General features: G+C 40.5%; 2 protein-coding genes across 9 annotated transcripts in view; one reads left to right on the plus strand and one right to left on the minus strand.

Moving 5' to 3' along the window:
* LOC144823886 (uncharacterized) overlaps positions 1 to 23,399 on the plus strand; it is a 1,846,314-nt gene that overhangs the window by 244,593 nt on the left and 1,578,322 nt on the right. Inside the window, exon 4 of one of the 8 annotated variants that reach the window (XM_078682776.1) lies at positions 5,180 to 5,265. The exons of the other annotated variants lie outside the window; for them this stretch is intronic. The gene's annotated coding sequence lies outside the window, so the exon portion shown is untranslated. The remainder of the gene's footprint in view (positions 1 to 5,179; positions 5,266 to 23,399) is intronic. 8 annotated transcript variants of the gene reach the window in all.
* LOC144823884 (mucin-5B-like) overlaps positions 1 to 23,399 on the minus strand; it is a 946,734-nt gene that overhangs the window by 148,708 nt on the left and 774,627 nt on the right. Inside the window, exons 29-33 of the mRNA XM_078682773.1 lie at positions 19,446 to 19,703; positions 10,151 to 10,207; positions 6,328 to 6,629; positions 4,594 to 4,771; positions 2,322 to 2,353 (exon numbers count right to left, since the gene is read on the minus strand). Coding sequence (XP_078538899.1) covers positions 2,322 to 2,353; positions 4,594 to 4,771; positions 6,328 to 6,629; positions 10,151 to 10,207; positions 19,446 to 19,703 — 827 coding nt within the window. The remainder of the gene's footprint in view (positions 1 to 2,321; positions 2,354 to 4,593; positions 4,772 to 6,327; positions 6,630 to 10,150; positions 10,208 to 19,445; positions 19,704 to 23,399) is intronic.

Here is a 23,399-nt window from a genome sequence, read left to right on the forward strand (position 1 = left end):
CTCCCAGAGGGACAAAAGTATCCTTACTTTACTGTCATACCGGAAACCACCTATTCATCATTTGAATATGCAGCTGCCTGCCTCTCCACCAATGCCAACTGCTCTCGTATTGCAGCAGTAATCTATTGCCCCAGGACACTCCCCTTGCGGATGAAGACCAACCAAATTGAAGTCATAGGCAATTGCAACATATAGGTTCATAGGGCAGATTTAAAATCTGTAGCAGCTGTTATAAACAACATACATGGGATTGGTTTAGTACAGATAGTTAGAGGCCCAACACACACAGCTGGGCATACACTGGACCTCAGCTTCCTTCACAATCTGGAAACATTTACCCTAACGTCACAGACACTGTCATGATCAGGCCACTCCATCACCACTAACCAGACAAATCATATTTACACACCTACCATGCACAGTTCAAATCACACCCCAAGTTTGTACAGACGCTACAAAAACATTCCTATAGTTGTTTTCAAGACAACTTGCATTGAAGTTAAAACCTCCCTACCTCACATTTCCAGCCCTACTTTTCTGCTGAACAACGTACAGCTCAACTTTGCTGACACTCTTACTATTCTTGCAAATGTCAAATTCCTTACATTCAAACAAGATATTAAAGCAAACAATGGGAGGTTCAATGAAGAAGTTGCCAAAATGACAAATGTTAATTGTACCCTCCAAAGCCAATGGCCCAAATCATTACTTGTTACAAAATACATAAGAGAGTTTACCATGGTGCAGCCAGGCGAGGCACAAATGTCTACTTCTCAAAGCACATTATTGAGGCATTGAACAAATAATAAGAGAACTTCAACATCTCCCATGAGCTGGCCAATCCCCAAGCCCTAAAACCCATCCATATGACAGCAAGACTGAAAAAATGTACTTGAATCATTTGAATTTATTATCTCTACAATATCTAACTACATCCCCAAACACCCGCCACAACCACTCACACCAGTCTCATGCCACCTCTCTTGATACCAACAATCTTATCCTTCAAATCCATCGTATCTGAAAAGATGTATACATTGACTGCCAAAATAAAAGTCTCTAACTCTCACTCTTGCCAGTTTTCTGCTACATGCCTTAGGCAGCTCCGTTCTATTCCACTCATGAGAAAAGAATCCCTTTGATCATGAGTTTTTTCAGTTACTCTAAGCATGCCATTATCACCTCTGAACCAAAAAGTCAAATGCCGATCTCAAGATCAGGCTGCCTCAGTTCCATAAATAACCTCTTTTTCCTAAACAAGATATTGGAAAAAGAAGCTGCAAGTCAGCTTCAATAGTATGAAGAATTAGCCAATCTCTTGCGCGACCACCTGTCTGGGTTCAGCATACCTGCCAAAGACACCGAGGCAGCCTTAGGCAACATTATGAAGGAACTTCTCCATGCAACAGACAAAGTCAAAGAAACAGCCTTCTTATTCCTCACCTTGTCAATGCCACACTGTCAGCCACTGAATTTTCTTGGTTACGTGAAAAAAAAAGCAGGAATAGCGGGTACTGCTGGCTGTTTTTTTGATGGTGCTACCTTTTTTTCTCTATCCACAGTCAAATGGATTTTTCTTCAACTTTCCCTGCCTCAAAAATAATCCCTTTTCTGCAAACTGATCATCAGGTGGAACTCATGCAAGCATGTCTGGTAGGACTACACCACTTAGGCCACACCAAAGCACTCATTGTCATGCTCGAAACACCATAAAATCAGGCAAGCAGGATTTACATTATCTGCTTTAGTGGGATCTTCTCACACCCGCCTGGAATGCACTCCACTGGGGACCAGTTTATGCATGAATTAAGTTCAATTGTTGAAGAGGAAAAATATATTTTAACAAACATATTTGTTTATTGTTTTGTACATGGTAACCTGTTAACTTTCTTCTACTTTTGAGAAATCAAAAAGGATGGAAGAGATTAGAAGGAGGTTTTAAGATGAGAGTGGAAGTGAATTGCAGTGTGAACAATGGGGAAGCTAAAAAAGTCGACAGAAATGCGAATGGAAGAAAGGGAAAGGAAAGGAGGCACAGAGAATGAAATAACGATGGAATGTAAGTGGGGGGCACAAAGGAGAGACTTGAAGTAGGACAGAGACAGAGGAGGGGATGATAGAATGTATGGAAGTAAAGGTTGGAAGACATGGAGGAGGAGAGCAAATATAGGGAGAGAGATAATGGGAGCGCAGTGGGTTGAGCAGCAATAATGTTGTATAGTGTGGAACGAGTGAGTGCAGTATATATGTAGGGTGGGATTTGGAAATAAACAACGTGGATGAAATAGGAGCAAAGAAAAAGTGATGGGGAAAATGCTTACCGCTCTCATTGTCCCATTGAGTGTAACACAGCCTGTAAAACAGAATAGTTGAAAGGTAAGTGGAGACCTCTGAAGCATCACGATGTGGACATCCTCAAATACAGTCGTTAGATATTGACTAGGACACCAATAGGCACAACCTCGCAGGCCTTCTATCGCTCTTACATGGGGGGCAGCAGCATCTGTGCAAAGGTAGCACTACCTAGCGCGGGCTGCCATTATGGCGGTCACACCAGTCCCAGGAGCCAGGGGAGGTGGGGGGTTGACGCGCCTTCTGACGCAGGAGCCCCACCTCCCCAAAACAACCAATGACTGTGCCCGTGAGAGCGCAAACCGGAAGCACTTCCATGCTTCCGGTTCAGCACGACCTATAGTCATCGGGGCAGGCCGGTTTAGACCGGGCTGCCCAGTGCCCCCTCTTTTAAAAGGGGACAAGGGGAGCTGGAACAGTCTCTCGTTCTCTCGCTCCTCCAGCATACGGGTCAGGGACAAAAAAGGGCCCGTAACTTGTTTTTCTCCACCCACCATCCCCTAAAGCAGGCAGTTCATATGAGTGTTGCAGTCATAGGTGTCTGACTTTGTTTTCTTAAATTTCGTTGCATGTAGCTTGAGGGACAGGGTTAAGAAAAATGGGGATTATTGATGATTTTGGGATTTTTATAATAAAAGTGTCAGTATATGTCGTTTTCTGTTACAGGTAATAGGTAGCGTATAGTTATGTGTTGATACTATGGTAATGTGTAATAAAAGTGTCAGGATATGTCATTTTTAGTTACAGGTAATGTGGAACGTACAGTTGTGTTGATGCAATGGTGATCTGTAATAAAAACGTCAGTATATATCTTTTTGAGTTACAGGCAATATTTAAGGTAAAGTTATGGGTTGATGTTATGGTAATGTATAATAAAAGTGTCAGTGGATATTGTTTGAGTTACAGGTAATGTGTAATGTAAAGATATGTGTTGATGCGATGGTAATGTAATACAAATGTCAATATGGTTTTTTTCAGTTACAGGTAATATGTAAGGTAAAGTTATGAGTTGATACTATGGTAATGTGTATTAAAATGTCAGTAGATTGTTTGTTGCAGGTAATATTGTCGTATTTTAGTTTGATGTCCTTGGTCAGGCGGTAAGGTCATGATGGGTGAGCATAGTTTCAGTTCCGTTTTAGACTTAAGGCTCAGGGCGTAGGGGGGGCTTGGGGGAAAATATCCGTCCGATAAGCTGTACCGCCTACGCAGGCCTACTCCAGGTGAGTCTTTTTGTCGTCTTACAGGGATCTGGGGATGCCAGTCATGGACCTTGCCGTAGGCTCTAGCGGGGACACAAAGAAAGTAATATATATGCATGTGTAGACTACGATAGGAATGATGATGTATTAGCAACATGTTAAGGTTAGGCAAGTAACCTTGTGTATCGATCAAGATATCCCGGACTTTCTGCGTAATTGTACATAATGTAAATAATATCCAATGTTTTTAATTATGTAATAAATACGGCTAGGGAATTACTCTCCCTAATCCAAAAGAGTGTGGTCTGAAATGCTTGCCTTGGACGAGGGAGGGAGTCCTCATACCAGGGTGGTCTTGGGTTTTAAAGAAAAGGGGACTGAGGCAGTACTAGGTTCTTTTTATGGACTTGACTCAGCAGGAATCGTGCACTATCACCCTGAGTTACAGCAAAGTCAACATTTTACTGCAAAGGAAACTTTTGAACGTACTAGTGCTTATTACTTAGACAATACTTTGATCCAGTGTTCACTTTTTTTTAGATGAAATACTGATTGAATATTAAATAAAAGATGGAATTAAAAGATGGAATTCAAAAACTAAGTTGTAGGGTGCACTTAAACCTGTTGTCGCTCTCTCTGCATAGTGACTATGAACTAAAAAATAAAGCTTCTCTTTTAAAAATGAAACCTCATACAAAAAATTTTCATGGCACATGAAAGACTTCTGTTAGCCCCCGTGCTCGGCTGGCAGAAGCTTTTCTATTGCAGTTCTAAGACCTCACCTGTAATTTTTTTTTAAATGTTTACAAATAGAATGTTTTTAGAGGAAAACCAATGGTAAAGAAAGAAAGAGCAAGCAGTATGAGACCAGAAAGCGGGGGTACTCTGAAGGAGAGAGAGCTGGGGAGAAGCGTGTTTAGGAGGGAGAAGGGATGAAGGGACAGTGAGCTTCTAAGAGTGTGGGTGATGAATAATGACAGTGGTGCACAAACATTCAAACATAGCTGCTGACCAGCATGTTTCGGCTCCTCCTACTTACTCTGACACACGTAGGAGTAGCAACAGCTATCCTCTTGGTAAATTCGAATGGCTGGAATGTTACTCGGGCAGGGCGCTGGGTTCTGATCAACACATTCTGAGAATATCAACTTGATGCGGTTTCCATCACCCAAGCAGACGGCTGTTATGCAGTTCCCATAATCCCATGATTCTAAAAACTGTTGAAAACACAAAGAAGACATTCAAAGCCACCTCTGCCTCAGCACTGTAAAATAGTCTTCTAATTATATGCAATATGGTCCGCAGTTGGAAGTCCCACTAAGAGTTTTCGCTTCTTGCTAAGTATCGAACTAGAAGAAAAGAATAGCTCATGAAGGACATTTAAGTATGGCAGGACCAGTGAGAGATGCGTGATTTATTTTGAAATACAAAATTCTTCAAAGAGGTTTTAAAAACCTTTTAACTGTTTTTTTCTCCAATAGGCAGCAGGGAAAAGAGAGTACAGGGTGATAACATGACCTGCCTAAGAGCATATAGGTTTTCATTTGAAAAGTGTGACTATTACATTGCAAGTTAACGGGAGTTGTGATAAATGTCTTGTTTTACCCTTTACTTCATGGAACCAGGGATTGAGTGACAGAATATGAATCAAACCAATATTGGACGCACAGAATATCATGTCAAACATATCGCGGTCCAAAATATCAAGAAGGTAAGTGCAATACGATAAGCATATGTTTAATATTCTTAACTCCACGTCTACTTACCTTGAAGATATATATTTAGTGAAGGCACATGTATGTGTAGTTAAGTATAGTTTAACTTGCTTACCTAGAGAAACTTACCTTCACAATATTTTTGTCCTCGATGTCCTTGACAGAATATTTTGTTTCACACAATATTTTTTTCCACTATTCTGTCCAAACACTACTCATGCAGGGGGTAATGAGTATAGGATATCACAGAATCATCCCTATTGGAACTGGTTTAACTTAGCAAAAAGCTCCCCGATATGGAGTTGGGAGTGGCGCATGGGGTGAGTCACCACCCTAGGAGAGTTCCTCTCATTGTTTATGTTTGATTTAGATTTAACCTAATATGATAAAAAATATGTCTTTTGCTAAAAAAACAAATTCGTTTTGGAAAACAAAAAATAACAAGTCTTGTTGACCAAATGATGAGTTTTACATGACTTTCTTGTATGCCTCGAATAAATAAAAAATTTAACTAGAAGCCATTTCTAGAGACAAAGGTTCTCTGCAAGTTGTGGCAACGACTTCCAAACTATTGTGTGAGTCAATGACCGGTCAAAGCATTTTGAAAAACTGCAGTTAGTAACAGGTGACAAAGCAAAGCCTGCCAGGGAGGATAGAGCTAATTCGGCTACATCACTATGGTAAAATACGCTAAGCTGCAGCTCTCCCTGCAAGAGTGAAATAAAGCACAATCAGCAGACACTAAATGAAGAGATAGATGGACAAATCTGGGGACAAACATAAGGGTAGAAAATTACTCAAAAGGACTACTGAAAAATAGAAGAATATGTTTACTCAGTTACAGGCCATAATGAGATGATACATAATGGTTGCCCAACAAAGGATGTTGGCAACACAAAGCTGTGTATTTTAGATGTGTGGTAGCTATACCTCGCAGACGTAAGACCAATAAATATTGCCCTCATGGTAAATCAGGGATTTAGCTGCTTACATTGATTTATATTCCCTAAGAGAGGAGTCTATTGGAGGGGTGTTTGTAATAGGTTGCCATCACATACCCGCCTTGGTGGAGAAAGATCACTGCAGTCTCCAGAAGATGGTCTAGTTTTTGTTGTTGAAGGGTTGGTGGGCGTACTCCCTGGAGGAGATGTAACAACGTTTCCAGAATCCGGTGGTGATTCCATTACAAGTGCAGTGCTGGTTGGAACCTTTGTGGCTGATGTGGTGGAAATATTCAATGAAGTTTGGGGGGTGGTGACAGTTGGGCACGGTCCGTGACTCGTTTCAGCTTCACAAGACGTATTGCAGATGGATGTAAAACACCAGTTCTCAGCATCCACAAAGTGATTGATGATTGAGCCTTAATGAGAACAAATGATGATTAGTTGCATTTCATTAACGTAACTTCAGTTTCAGCAAACAATTTATTCTAAATCATCATACATTTAGCATATTCAGTACTTCAAACACCATAGGACATGATTAGTATTGGGCTAAATATCGACTGTTTTTGATCAAACAGACAAGTAAAGGGAGTGATTAAGAAGGCACACAAGGTTAAACATATAGAATGTAGAAGAACGCAGCAGAATGTCTGAGAGGTTAGTTGAAGGGAGCACGTCGAGGGATGTTCCCAAGGAAGGGATCAATAAATGACATTGAGTTGATGGGCGCAGTTTCTTTTATGGTGAATGTAGGAAGAGGTAGGATATAATACGAAGTATAAGATTACATGGAGAGCGGTCCATGCGCCAAAATACAATACAAGGATTGTGTCCAAATATCAAAAGGAAGACTCAACTATAGCTTGCGCACAATCTGATAAATTTTGGATCCTTTTTAAGTAACGTATATTAACTTTTCGGGGTGCTCCAGGGGTGACGTTTCCGTCCTGAGGATACGTCTAATATAAATATTTAGATAGTGCTTCCAATAACTCTTGGTTGCATCCCCCTATGGACACTCTCCATTCAACCTCCTATGCAGTTATTGAATAAATCATCACATTAAGTTTGATTGTTTTTTGCTTCATTTGTTTTATTGGAATTTTTTTGATTTTTTTATTTCAATTCTCATTTGTCTTCATTTATAAATCATTTCACGTATTCATGATACTCCATACTCCAATGCATTTCGAGCCAAATCGCTCTTCATCAGGGAGCCGGTCTATAATAGAATCATTACACACTGTTTGTATACACATTCATATTTGTCAAAAAAGTTATTCACATATTGATTAATACTATGAGCACGCACTAATTTGTGTTGTTTAAATTTGTGCACTTTATGAGTTTAAAGAACCCTTGTGATTGACCCTCTATTTCCGCCAGGTGATATTCTTTATGTGCCTATGTTTAATGCGACATGGGCTGGTTTATATAAACATGTGAAAATGCTTTTGTTTTACTCACGAGTCCGATGACCTCGTCTCTTTTAGCCGCAGAAGAAATACTGAAAAGGTACCCGGGAGAAGCTAATATTTAGCATCCACAATTCGGTTCGCATTGGTTAAAAGATCATGTTCTTTGATTCTATCACTCGCGCTTGCGAGGGCTTGGAAATACTTACTTTAGTTTAAGCCTTCAGTGCTTGAGGATGAGTTTACTCCGGTAACGTCACGGCGTGGCTCTGATTGTTGCGGTGTTTGTCTATGGCACACTTGCGGTTTAAGTGATGTTACTAGAAAAAGGAATACAACTGTGTGGTGCACGGGGGCCATATTGGGTGTGAATACTCGTTCCAATTTAATAAAGTTAACCAAATATATTACTACTCATTGTGCAGTACAAAAATGTGAGTGAATGGAAACTTATTAACCACATATATGACACATGTAAACACATGATTAATATACTATTACAGTATGATACTCTTCGCAACTATACAGTTCCTTAGAACAGAACAGTTCCATTGTTACTCATAAGTAACATGCATGTTCCATGCGATCAATGAGGCCATTCGGTCTGCATGACTGCATTCTCATCATCCAGTAGTTTTCTCATCTTAGAAGATATTTGTTGTTGTTTCTTCTTTCAGTCTTTTCGATTACTTCTCGTATTAGGAATCTTAATTGAGATATGTTATGTTTTGCCTCCATAAAGTGGGTTGCAACAGTGGATTTTGCATTCTTGGTTCTGATATTGGATTTGTGTTCGTTGATTCTTGTTTTGAATTTTCTTTCAGTTTTTCCCACATATCCTTTGCCACATGGACACTTTAATAGATAAATTACATTTTCTGTGTCACATGTAGCTGTCACGTAGAGCTTAATGTTATTTCCTTTCATTGGATGATTTATTTTGGTCCCTCATATAATACCATTGCATTTATTACAGTTCATGCACGGTATTGTTCCTTTAGGATTTTTTATTTCTCTGGGTTTCTGTTTGAGTATTTCACCTATATTTTTGTTTCTGGTATAGGCAAAAATCGGTGGCTGTACAAATGAGTTCTTGAAATCCGGTACCATGGTTAACATGGGCCAATGTTTAGTGATGATCTTTTTAAAATTTTTACTTGATGTAGAAAATATTGAAACTATCACCGTTCTGGTGTTTTCCAGTTTTTATCTGGTGTCAAAAGTTCATCTCGAGTCATTGATTCGCATCTCTTTTTGGCATTCTCTAAAATTGTCAGAGGGTGCCCTTTTTGTTTAAATCTTAATATGTGAAATGATTTATAAATGAAGAAAAAGAAAAAGAAGAATTGAAATTAAAACATTTCAAAAAAATTCCAATAAAACAAATTTAGCAAAAAAACAATCAAACTCAATGTGATCATTTATTCAATACCCGCATAGGAGGTTGAATGGAGAGTGCCCATAGGGGAATGCAACCAAGAGTTATTGGAAGCACTATCTAAATAAATATCAAAAGCACCCATATCAGTAGAGAAAAGGCATAGCTCCTTTACATCAAAGCAAGATACACACCTATGAGAAACGAGTAACGCAGCTACTTATGCCAAGAGATGCTCTCCTTCCACAGAATAGACTTTGGCACAATCACAGGGACTGCACGCCACTCAAACTAATTTTAAATATCTCAGCTCTTTCTACCAGCCATAAACCCACTCCTCCACTTACATACAGACTTTGTCCTCCCTTTGCCATTAGTTTTCACCGCAGATGATTACAGTTCTACCAAAATTGCTGTATAATCAGAATTAAAGCGCTTTAAAGAGATGCCTGGGCTACCTAAGTTCTATACAAAACAACTAGTAGAATAAAAATAAACAGTAAATGTGTTTTTAAACCACCAATCTAATAACACACAATTTGTGTAGATCTAATGGAGATCTATTACTTATCTGCACTCTGCTCATCTCTTTCTTATATCGCATCCTAAAAATCCAAAGCATACTCCTTAAGAAAGTAAATATAACTGCCCATTGATTATGTAACAACATTGTCCCGTGATGCTGCATTCAATAAAGAAAAGCGAAAGCCTAATATAATTAATAAATATAGGAGATAGTCAAATGTGGTTGTCTTGCCTGTCAGAATGAGATTGTAAATGTTACCATAGGCATGCGGCTCCACAATATCTTAAAGGCTCATACATTTAGTTCCCATACATTATTTGTGAATTTTTCAATATGAACAAAAACATACATGGCCTCTAAATGACAATTTACAGTTTTTAGATTCTTTGCATTCATAAATTTACTTCCGTCAATCTAAAACACTTAAAATTCTAATTGCTTGAACAAATTGTAAAGAAATTTCCTATTCGGGTCTACCCCAATACATCAATTGAAAGGAATTAAAATACATGACATTTATGCTAGTGTCTAGGTTTCTTGATAAAACACAAGGCTATGCATTCACAGGAGTAGTAACTGGCAGAAGGCAAAGGATCTAGTAGGTTGTTGTTGACTAACCTTGAGATATCTGGGTTCCATTCGGCATTATGCAAAAACATGGCGCTTTGGAAGTACCTGAAACGAAATGTTGCCTTTAGTTACTGAGAAAGCTTTATGTGCTCCATGTACAATCGTACTGAAGCAGCCATTGACAGTAACTCCATCTTGGTTGCCATTTAGAAAAGACCTAGAACCCACTGGGAAGGGCACCACGTATTGTGAATGCTAACAGTCAAAGTGCCACTCCAAAGTACTGAGATGTAATGGACACAGACCTCTGTTACTGTAGACTCAGAATGAATGTGCAGACTACATGTAAAAAACGAGATTTGAAAAGGTGGAAGTCAGAATGCTGGTATTGACATGCATATCTATTAAAAATAGAAAAATGTAAGGCAAAAAAGTTGAAGCATTCCATTTTGTGAATTGTATATAGCCAACTTTCCTATTACTCTGTCCTTAACTCTGTAATCATTCTTCTCTTACACCAAGTTCTCTGCGATTTTATGGGGGATATTCTTTTACACCTGGACCATCTTCTGGGACACTGTTCCTCCCACCTTCTTCTGACACCATACTTCACTCCACTAAAAGATGTTTTAAGGCAATCCTATTGTTAACCTTTGGGAGAGATAGGCGTAGCAGCAGGGAAAACCAAATTTAGCAGATTTTCAGCCCCGAGAATTTTCAAAACTCGAAAGTACATGTCCTACCTTTTAAAAACATTGCACCCTGCCCATAGGGCTGTTTATGGCCTACCTTTGGAGTTACTTATATGTAATAAAAGGGAAGATCTGGACCTGGCAAGTAGGTTAACTTGCCAGGACGAAATGGCAGTTTAAAACTGTCCACACAGTGTCTGCAGTGGCAGACCTGAGCCATGTGGGAGAGAGCTACTGAAGTGGGTGGCACAATCAGTGCTGAAGGCTCACTAGTAGCATTTAAGTTGCAAGCCCTGGGCACAATTAGTGCACTCTACTAGGGACTTATAAGTATATTGAATATGACAATTAAGGATAAGCCAATGTTACTATGTTTTGGGTGCAGAGCATATGCTCCGGTTGGCAGTGATGTAGTGCCCAGAGTCCTAAAGCCAACACAAAGGAATTCAGCAAAAAGGGGAGGAGGAATGCAAAAAGCATGAGGTGACCCTGGAGAAAAGGCCATATCCAACAATCCCTAACACCTAACACTGACCCTAACTCTTAAATATAACCCAAACTTTCCCCCAGATTCATCATTGTCCTCTTTTGCGAGTCCTTAATAGCGATTATTAAGGAATCGCTATTAAAGACTAGCAAAACGGGATGCATGTAGAAATCGCAATTTATTTTGCGATTTCTACTGCTTCCCTATTTGCGATCGCAAATAAGGAAGCGATTTCAAGGGTGCCAGGGTGACCAAAGGACACCCTGTAGCACCCCTGAAATGCTCATGTACACTGGTGTTGCGCACACACATGTCCCAAGGACATGTGTGTGTGTAACATACAACTTAGAAAAATGCACAAAAGTGCATTTTTCTAAGTTTTCGTTATTTACCACGAAGTCAGACTTCGCGGTAAATAGCGGCCCCAGATTGCGAAATAGCAATTTTTAAATGGTTCATGAATTGCATTTAAGGAATCTCTAATTGAGATTCCTTAAATGCAATTATTCGCAAATTTGCGATTTCTACAAATGCAATTTTTGCATTTGGGATGATGAATCCCAAATGCAAAAATAGTGCTAGCAAAGGGCCAGATTCTCAGAATCTGGCCCTTTGCGAGCCGATTTTCCATTGATGAATCTGGCTGTTGGTCATACACTTCCTCCAACTCCAAAACAAAAGACTGCATTGTTTCGCTTTTTGACATGTTCCACCTTTTGGTAATATAAGTTTTTACCTTTCTACTTTATGTTTTTACTTTATTTTACTGTGCCTTTTTAATTCTCCTTTTTAATTTTCTAACGATTGAACCAATGTAGGCATCAGCACCAAAAAAGCTCTAAAATTGCTTGCTCTTAAATTGCTGGGTTTCAAGCTCAAAGCTATGCAAGATCAGGGTTGTCTCCAGGCATTGACGCCATGTAGGAAATGCCAGGGGCTGCAGCTGCAACATCTGGCTTGCCCCTTCTGACGCAAAAAGTTGATGGACAGAATTCAGAACACTGTCAAACATTCACTCCCAGTCACAGATCTGGGTTTAATCCATCGTTATTTAGCTTGCCCCGCCATTTCAGTTTGGACTCAGCCATATGCATGTGCATGTGAGAATTGATGTGAGTGAGAATCAGTGTGAGTGAATGAGAGTGATTGAATTTAACTGTGAATAATAATGAGTGAGCCACAGAAAGTGAGGTTAAGGGGTACATTTACAAACAGGTTGCACTGGGTTTGCATCACAAAAGTGATGCTAACCAGCACAAAATGTTTTTTTCCTAATTTTCTTTCCAGTGCAAAACTTATTTTGCACTGGAAATTACCCTAAAAGCAACACAAGGCAATACAAAGCACTGCTTGGCGCATTAGCGCCAAGGGGGTATTACATGGGTGGTGCATGGGGGGCTCCTTGCAACCACTCATGCCTTTTGATGCTAAACCCACTCTACAAACAATAGTAAACAGGGTTTAGCACCAAAATGTAATTCCATTCGATAGGAGGCGTTAAAAGGGGAACTGTTTTTATTTCTCCTTTCTTTTTCAACTTTGAATGTGTGCTGCACTGTGTAGAACACATACGAAGTAGGAAAGTTTTAAAGTGTGTCTAGTCAACCCTTCCAGTACAAAACCTCATGCACACATCACAGAATTATGGCACTAAGGTATGTGCCTGGCTCATGGCAGATAAAAACTGCAACAGCGCTAGGGAGAGGGGTGAAGAGAGCCATTTCTCTGTAGATATGGTGCTCTCCTGCTCCCTTCCTGTCACACAATGCAGCACAGCATTTTTGGCTGCTGCGCTGCATTCTGTGGCTGTTTTGAAAATCTGGGCTTATGTGAGAATGAATGAAGTGCAGGTGAGTGTGAGTGAATGAAAATGTATACGTGAGTGTGCGCAAAGGATTGAGAACGAATGACTTAGAGGAGTAGTAGAGAATAAGTGAGACTGAATGATCAAGAGTAAGAGTGGGGGCAAGCGAACATAAAAATATGGGCGTGTCAGAGTAAGTGTAAGAGTGGGTGTAAATGAGTGACATTTAGTGAACGAGAATAAAAATGAGTGCAAGAACGTGGAATACATAAATGCAAGTGAGTGAGATTGAATGAGTCTGAGTTAGAATGAGCATGAGTGAGTCAATGTATGGTAGCCTGACTGATAGTGTAGTCTTATGTGTGCTAGTCTGACCATTGACCCTTGCATTCTGAAGGCAATTCTTGGCTTATCCGGAAACTCATGGGAAAATATAGGTGCTGGCATACAGAATGCAATTTTTAGCATGACAGACATCTGTGACGAACACAGGAGGAACACCATGACATGTGCTCTAAAATGCATTAATTCACCCAATGGATTTTTTTTTTTAAATCTCAGCGGAGGAACCCCTGGCGAGTTTGGCTCACCCCTTAGACATTCCCTAAAATTCAGGGCACATATTATACTGCACTACTTTTAAAGATCAACAGCTTCCACTGAAAAAAGGAAGTAACAGTAGGACATTGATGAGCACTGTTTGCTTTCTGCACATTTCACCGGCTCAAGCACAATATATAATACAATTGTACAATAAATACATTCAGTAGTGGAGCTCACACTCTTGTGATTAAATGAAAATAATCTATAGACCCACACATTTGTATACAATTTGTTGCATGTTGTCTTATTGTGAATGCATGGATAAAACCTTTTCTATTCTTCACTTAACTAATATTGCGTTGAAAAGATCATGAATCAAAATATGTTCACCATGAATAATAATTTAAGACCAAACAATTGTTCATATTCAAAATATAATTTATATCAATATCAATTAATGCATGTGGACATAGCATTTGTACATAGCTATTATTATAATATTTGTTTTCTTCATCTTTCTACAATATAGTTCTCGTTGTGGTATACATTAGCACTGTTTTGTGTTTTGTGGAACTACAGCCCCTTCAGACTAACACGTAAACATTAATGTAATACAAAGCAGCATAAGTAATGTTCTCCTGGCATTTCTTGTCAGTACCCTAATATAGGTGCCATCTAAAATAGACATTTGTCCATGTTGTGTTGTTAATTTAAATTGTGCATACATTATGGAAAATCAGCGATGCCAGTTTCTGTGATGTCATCAGGGTTAACATCATGTGACATCACTTCCTGGGAAGAGTCAGGCTTAAAGGACATATGATGTCCTTAAGATTAAAGGAAGTACAATTCCACTTCCTCTACCCCAGGTAAATTGTTGAATCTATCTCCATTTTGTCCAGGTGAATAATGTCTGAATGTATTATCCAGAAATGGAGAGCCTATCAGTATGGCCACAGGGAATCATGTAGCACCTTAAAGTGAATATAAGAAGCTCTGGAAATATGATTATATTTCCAAAGCCAACTAACTAGATCTAGACCCACAAACCCCTACCTTCCACTAACTCAGGATCTGAAGAACAGCAAAAGGAAAGGAAGACAGGCAGAGATACAATTAGGTGGTACATAAAGAAACAAGATAGTGATTCAAAGACCTTGAGGACATGGAATGCCAAGCTATTCAATAGTCGCAAATTAGTGAATCCCTGAACCCAGGTTGTGATGTTCGGCGGGAAGGTTAAAAAGAAAGGGAGTTGGTCATTGAGAGAACAACCTGTTCCAAGAAGCACTTGATACAAATATCTTGGCGTCTGGCTACAGGATCATTTGCCATATCGATTACAGCTTAACTCATTGAAACCAAGGATTGCCTCCCTGGTCGCAGTATTCCTTATTACAGCGCCAACTACAAAGTCCGACCTTCATGCTGCTTCTTACAGTGGTAATGATAAATGCTTATCTCAATAATCAGTTTCAAGTTAGACACTTTTCCTGGAAAATGTGGGCCCTTTCTGAACACCGTACAAAGTAAGGTATTCTATCTGCTTTTTCATCTTCGTCAAAAAGTATCTCGATCCCAGATTCAGTTGGTGTTTGGCTTGACGATCCAAGAATTGGTACAATTCTTAAGTATATGTCACTATTACGATGTTCAGAGCAAGCCACATTACGTTGCCTGCTATGGAAAGAAATACAAATTGATACATCAATAAAAATAAACTGCTGGGCCCCGGCTTTTGAGCAGGCACGAAATGATTTGGATGTCAATGAAATATGGGACTTGGCAACCTGATAAACTTGCTTTCAATAAACAAATCAAGAGGCTATCATGGAATAAAGATAAAGCGGTGTTGAATAAAAAAGACATGCATGGGCCATCACTGACTCGCATCAACGGCCCAGTTTGTAGGTTTATCTAACAATTTTGCTTAGATCTTTTTATAAAAATAAGCTGCTTCACCTGAGCTTTGGCCTGTGTCAAACAATTGACTGTATTCCCTAACGGCTGCCACAACCTTCTACTGCTAAGTGCAGGCTTTGTCATCTAAATGAAGACATTTTGATGCATATTTGATCAATTTGCTCCATGCTGCTAATTGAACGCAAGGGTTTGTTGTGGAGAACTTTTAACCGGAATGGTATTAGGTCATGTCAACATGCACTACTTTTCAGTTTGGAGGGCGAATTTCCTCATTGCCCCATATTTGAAAAATAATGCATTAGGCTTAATGTAGGCCCGTGTCACAAAATACATGCACTGGAACTCCCTGTGCTGCGCAGTTTATAATGTATGCAGGGTTTAGCATTCCCTTGTAAATACCACTTAGAATTGAAGTAGTGATATTTACAAGTTTTCCAATGCATTCTGTAAGCCTGGAAAGCATCAGAATTCCTTCTTCTCCTCAACCCAGACAGGGAGAAGGGAAAGTGGGAGGTGAAAGGAGGTAAATATAAAATAAATATAAAGGAGGGTGGTGAATGGGAAAGAGGACAAAGGAAGCAACAGATAATATAGGCAGGTATAAACAGAATTTAAGCAGAGAGGTAGGGTACATGAAAGGTACCAGAGAAAGAGATATCAAAGGGAGCAAAAAGAGAGAGTGGAAATAAGTGAAACAAAGGTCAGAGAGAAGAGATATATAACATAACAGGCCCAAGAAGCTCTTCAATATCATCCAACCTATATCAAGCTCACTTAGGTCCCCTCAATCGTATCCTCGAAGGAACCGCAAGAAATTCTCCTCTTTCTTCTTTCATGATTAAATACAAAACTTAAATTTTCCACTGTTCGGACCTATCTCAAACTCCATTTGATGATTTAACAAGTAAATGGGACAACCTTCCAGGAGGTCTCAATACAGAAGTAAAGAATACTATCCCAGATGTCAATACCTCCTCTTGCTTCTTTGATCTAGTTCCAGCCACATTTTTAAAAGATATTCATAGCTAAATCAACCCATTTATAGCCTAAGTGATCAACTCCTCTGTGAGTTAATGTATAGTTCCTGACTTTCCGAATATTGACCAAGTCACCCCCCTACCAAAAAAACAAGAAGATAACTTGGAGGACCTTAACAGTGTTTGACTAATAACCAATCTTCCTTTTCTAGTGAAGATCCTAGAGATCTAAGTTGTCAAACAACTAGCCCTCCACCTCAAGGAAAACAAATGTATGTAAGCCCTACAATTAGGTTTCAGAAAAGGATGCAGCATGGAATAAGACTTTCTTAACAAATTTGATGATGAACTATGCATAGTAGACAATAGTGACTCTTTCATTTTCATCCCCCTCAACATGCCAGCGACATTTTATATGGTTAACCATACAACCCTTTTGAGATTTCTAAAATTAGTGATGGGGCTAAGAGGCACTGTCCTAAAATTGTATGACTCATATCTAACCAATCACTCACAGCAAATAAACCTAGCACTCCCCCTTGATGATGACACACAACTATCACCCTTGTTCAAAATTTCCAACACAAGAAAGTTCCCCTCCTGCATGACTGAAGCCGCCAACTGAATGAAAGCCAACTGTCTCAAGTTCAACACCAACAACAACAAAATAGTAATATTCATCATGAACACCTCACCGTGGGACCCCCCAACTGCTGAACTTGGACACACACCCAGAACTCACAAAAGAATCCTCGAGAACAATCATCATCAGCAAACTAGATATGACGGCACAAGCCAATGTCATCACTGCATGCTGCTTCCACACCCTGAGGATGCAGAGGATAATCTTCAAATAGCTCCTAAGCAACAAAAGAAAAACTGTCACTCTTACTTTAATTACCAGCAAGTTGGACCATGGAAACACCCTCTATGCTGGTATCATCCAGAACTCTGCAGTCAGAATCATCCTCAACTTCCCACACAGAACCCACATCACACCAGACCTGGGACCTCCACTGACTCCTGATCCACAAACACAATCATTTCAAACTCCGGACTCAAATATTCAAGGCAACATGCACCACAACCCCCCCCCCCTTCCTGAACTGTTGCTTCTCCTTACACCAACCACCTACACACCGCCACTCCCCAGGACTCCTCCTTGCACACATCCCAAACATACACAGAACCAGGATCGCAAGGACAAGCGTTTTCTTACATCGCTCATAAAGCATGCAACAGCATCCCATAACACATCAGAGCCTCCTCTACTCTTCTTGAACTATGCAAGAAGCTAAATACCTGGCTTTTCAAATAATTAACCTACCATAGGCAGGGCTAGGCGCACACACACCTGTTCAGTGCCAGGACAAAATTGTGGGTGATAGTACTCTTTGCAAATATACATAAACTTACATAACATAACCCTAGGCATCCCTGACGAGTCAATTCTTTCACCTACGCTCTTCAGTCAGTACATAAGTCACTCTGTTCCTTGCTGAGACACTCAAACGTATCCTTGCACCTTTAGGCTGATGACACAACGGTACATAAAAATGACCTCCCTACAAGGCATTGACAACCTCTTGAATACCCTTAAAAGTCTCCAAGCCTTGAATTCTTTACACCACCACAAACAACCTTCCCTGAAGACAAAGTTCCTCTTACTCCCCCTCCCCCCAAAAAAAGTTCCACTCCGATTAAGGACTGGCTTGCAACCGCACTCCTACATCATTCCAAAACAACCTTCATCAAAAACGCTAAGCCCTGAGACTTCATCATCAACAAAACCCTAAACCTTTAGGCTCTCATTAGCATCTTTGTAAAAAATGCTCAGTGCCAAATCAGCAACTTAAGGTAAATAAAGTCCTTTATTCTGTCCAAAAACTTCAAAATGATGGTCCACAACCTAGTCCTCTATCGCCTGAACTATGAAATCTCCCTTCTAGTCAGTTTCCGAAAATCTCCTTTTGACCCATTTAAAAGTTGCCCTAAACTCTGTGGATCACCTAATCATCAGCACAAAAAAGATCTGACGAATGCAAGCAAATCCTAGTGAATTCAACTGGCTCCCCATTGTTGCAAGAAGCATATTCAAATTGATATATTTATTTACGGTACACATAAATGGTACACAAATCTATTCATTCAAAATCTATTACCTTTCAATAAAACTGATCATTTCTGTTGACTCTCGCTCCTCTAGAAAACACTAGCTGTCAAAACAAAAACACTTCAGCAACCTTTCTTTGGCAGTGATCCTACAGTCTGGAACTCCATTCCATTGCCTCTACATCAGAACTGACACCTCTTACATTGCTTTCAAGAGGAATCTCAAAACCCTACTCTTTCAAAACCACCTCGCTCTCTGAACTTTATATCATTTTATACCCAATTAACAATGTCAAATATATGTGTATCTATCAATGTATTTTTGTGTATATACTTTTATCTACCTGTTTGGTTGGTTGGTTCATTACATCAGCAAAGGCCACACCCTGTCACAGGGGAATGCTGGGTATCGCAGAAGGCCATGCTCTGTGGGCTTTTGGTCAAGTTAACTGGGTGCAGAGTAAATCTACATGTCTTTGGAGATAGATGGGTGTCTCAAGAGAAATATTCAAATTCTCAGCCAAGCTAACTCATCAAAAGCCTTTGATCAAGAGTCTTCAATTGTGGCATATATTTCACCAAACAATCATTTTCTGCATTGATGTCATACATCACTATGCCAATCTTCTCATTTTTGGAGCTCAAGGATCACATTTTGTTTTCTTGACTTTCTTAAGTTCTTCAAAAGGCTTCAACTCCCTCAATTATAACTAGAAAGATGAATTGTTGTGGGAAAAAGCACAATTTAATCTGACCATAGTATCCTTAGTTATGGAAATGTTTTTACAATTAAACTATAACGTACCAGCTGCAGTTGAAGTTGATTGCTGAATACTAGTAGTTGGCATACGACTGCTTAGTGATTCTGTGCTGCTTTCAGTGCTTCTTTCAGTAGTTAGAAGGTTCCCACTCTTGCTGGAAGTAGTTGAAGTATTCTCATTTTTTCCATTAGTAGATGACATGTTGTTGTCACTGTGACTTGTGGTTGAAATGCTTCCCCCGCTGCCACGAGTTGTGGAATCAATAGGTTGTGTATTTGTAGAAGGCGATACAGTTGTAGATTCTGATGAAAAGGATTGAAAATAGAAACGTTAGACCTTATGACATATACTTAATCTAATATGTTATGCCGTAGGGTCTTACCCCACTTCTGGTCACTAAGCAATGATTTTGAAGCTTATAACACTAGATATTTAACTCCTGTGGTGTCGTACTACCAGTGTTGCTATATTGTAATGGTGAAGATTTTCCATAAACGTTGCAACTTTGTGGAACTCCCTTCCGTTATTCCAACGCTCTGAAACGAGTTCTTTACGGTTCCGTAAACTTTTAAAGACCCACCTGTTCCCTGCCTAATGCTTCTCTCTTCTGTTATCGTGCCTCTGTTTTTTGGAAGAGCGCGGGGATGCCCAAGGGTAACCAGGCGCGATATAAAACTCAGTAATAATAATAATAATAATAATAATAATAATAATAATAATAATAATAATAATGGTGTTATGGTCTATATCTAAGTCACATAGTAAATAAAGAACTCTATGCATTTTGAGTACTGTGTGGTCGCCTTTGGCAATGTTGGACATATTTTCTGAACTAGATAATGCCGGAACTACTGCTAAGGCAGGATGAGAGAGAACTCAATATGAATTTTTTAACTGATCTATTTATTCATGTTGATTGGTCAGAAGAAGCCCCCATAAAGGTACTGGTCACTGTCGCTAGTAATATAACATTAAGCCCAATCCGGCATTGCTTTCAGACACAGGGAGCTGCAACACATAAACACACTTGTTATTTGGTGTAAATCCGTTCAATAATATTGGTGTTATTAAAGAAAAAAGAAATGAACATATCTAGGGACGCAGAGGATGGACACACGCAGCCAACAGATCTCATGTTGAGATCTGATTAGCTGCCAAAACTTCAACCTGGAAGTTTTGGCAGCCATCTAAGTCCCAATAAAAAAGGTGAATAAAGAGAAGTGAGGGGAGCCGGAATTCCATAAACCCCGTAGGCCTGGTGGTGGTGACCCACAGGGACCGCATCGGGGGCCCAATAATAGTTTTTGCCAATTTTTGCCAATGGGGTAAAAAGCAAGTGCAGTGGCCCGCACTTGCTTTTCCTTGCGCCAGGTCCCCGGGGAACTAAGTTTTATATTAAAGGGAAGGGGGGGCACATGAGGTACCTCTTTCTGAGCCAATTCCAGCACTGGGGACCCCAGCCCCCGGGGTCTGGCTGATTTCATAAAGGGGGACCTCATCCCCAGGGCCCAGCTGTGGATAGGAAAGGGAGTGGGGCTGCACAGCCCCCCTTCTCGGAGGCATTAATGCCGCTGGGAAATCCATCCCCCAGGGTCAGGTTCCTTCTATGTTCCAAGGGGACTAACCACTGGAAATAGCGTGTTTGTTCTTGCATGCTAGGAGCAATTTTAAAGCTCCTGCCAGGCAGGAGCAAACACTTAAATCCGCTCCCAGTGTGTGGAAGCATGTAAAATGCTCCCGCCCACTGGGAGTGAACTTTTCATCTGTTTCCCTGCCTGCTGTGAAGCGGTCAGAGAAACAGATGAAAACATTGCTCTTGCCCGCAGGGAGCCGCATGTTTAGCTGCTCTCTGCATTAGGGAACAATGCCAGCTCCCACTGGAGGCATGGAGCTGGTTGGGGCCACAGGGGCATTGGGGCTCCCCTGGGGCCTTGGGTGGGCTCCAAGGCACCCACCTGTCATTGGTCAGGCCTCAGTGGATAGAGTCCCTGGGGTAAATTTTGGGCCAGGGAGGGGGGCTCATACCCCTGCCCCATTGAAAATGTGGCAGTGCCCTAGGAGATTGGGTTCCTCGGGGCCACATCAGCCTGGGGAAGGGCTTCACTGATCCCCCTCCCCAAATAATAATTATATAGGCCCTGGAAGATTGGGACCCCGGGCCAATATTTGGCCAAGGAGGAGGCTACGTTCCCCCTCCACCTTTTGGTTATGTAGAGGGTGCCCTGAGCAGGCTACAGGGCACCCACCATTTACTGCATGGGCCAGAAGAATGGGGTCTCTGGGGCCAATATTGGCCTGGGGAAGGGGGCTTATTGCCCCCCAATTCAATATGCAATCGGTACCCTGGGAGTGCTCCAGGGCACCAACTATTTACTAGTGGGTCAGGGGGAATTGGGTCCCCGGGGCCAGAAATCAGCTTGAGGAGGGGAATGCATGCCCTCCTCAATATTTACAATAAGGCGAGGCCCCGGGAGATGGTGTCCCCAGGGCTGAAATACCATCCAGGGAGGGGTGCCAAGTACCCCTTTCCCTAAAAAATGTGACAGACCCCAGGTACGGGGTACCTGGGCCGAAATTGCCCTGAGGAGGGGGGGGCGACGTGTCCTACTCAAATGTTATCTGCATGGGGGGTATTGGCTTCAGGGCCTGGCCGCAGCCCAAGCCATGTGCCAAAGTTCCTGCCACGCATGTTCAATGGCCTTGTGTGGGTTGGCTGAATGTGTGGGGTTGGGTGCACTGTTGCCAATCCCTGTTGCACACGGCCGATACCATGGGGTTGGCCACTGGGCCGGGCTGTGGTAAACATTCCTGCTGTATTAAAAAAATATTGAAATGGACTGAAAAAAACTAAGGTTACAGGGAAGTTATAGTTAGGATACAGAATTTAAAAACCTGAGATAAATCACACAAAAAAAGAAGGTTACAGCGATGTTATAGTTAGCTTCAGAATATACACACACAAAACAACCGAAATTAAGCAGTTATAGTTGGAGTTATCTAAAAAAACTAACTCGTGCCCCAAGTTAACTATAACTCACACCCTTGCCATGCACTGCTAATTACCCCACATATTACAACACTCATGACATCTTCTATGACATCATTGATAATATCAGTGCAACATTTGCTGTAATTACTGATGAGAAAACTGTGCATGGCAGGGATGCGAGTTATAGTTACTTTAGTGTACTTGTTATTGTTTCTTGAGATAACTCTAACTTTAACTGTTAAACTTCCATGGTTCTGTATGCGTCCAATTTTTGTTGTCATTTTTAAATAAACAAGGATCAAAATAACATAAAATGGTGAAACGTACGATTGGAATAAACTTAGAAGCATAGTAGTTGTAAAATCACAATTTATAAGTATTGAAAAAACCACGGAATCACATGCAATTCACATTGGGTTGGTGAATGGGAGTAAGTGATAACGGGAAGATAGTACTTAGAACAGTTGAGAGTGATCTAATCCTAGACAGTATTTGGTCTGTGAGTGGCTCCAGGTCAATTGACCTGGAGTACATAACCTGCAAAGCATGACATACAAAAAAAACTCTAAAATGGATGAAGGATGAGCAAATGGATAGGAGAGGGGAGAGTGGGGGGGAGGGGAATCATGTGGGTTGGAGGAGGATTCTCACTGTCGAAGTTGCAAATAGGATCTATTGCAGACAGACAGTGATCGATAGTTCCTTTATTGTGAAGGCACAGTATGAATGAAGATGTCAAGTGTTTCCCATATACATTGCAATACTATAGAGATGCATTTGCTCTGAGATTGGGATATATGTGTACTTCTAAGATAAGTTACCCATGCCATTGTATGTAGTAGGAAATATTACTAATGGATTTCCAGTCAATCAAAATTACCTTAAGGGCAATGTTTAGAAGGATATTTAGCAAGGTGAGGCCTGAATCTGGGAGATTGCTTGGTGGCATTGTAGTGTGGACCAAGAAAGGGAAGGATAGTCGGATCGTGGTTTTAAAAGTTTTGCATAG

This window comes from Lissotriton helveticus, chromosome 3_1 (genome assembly GCF_964261635.1).
Source record: "Lissotriton helveticus chromosome 3_1, aLisHel1.1, whole genome shotgun sequence".
Lineage (NCBI taxonomy): Eukaryota > Metazoa > Chordata > Amphibia > Caudata > Salamandridae > Lissotriton > Lissotriton helveticus.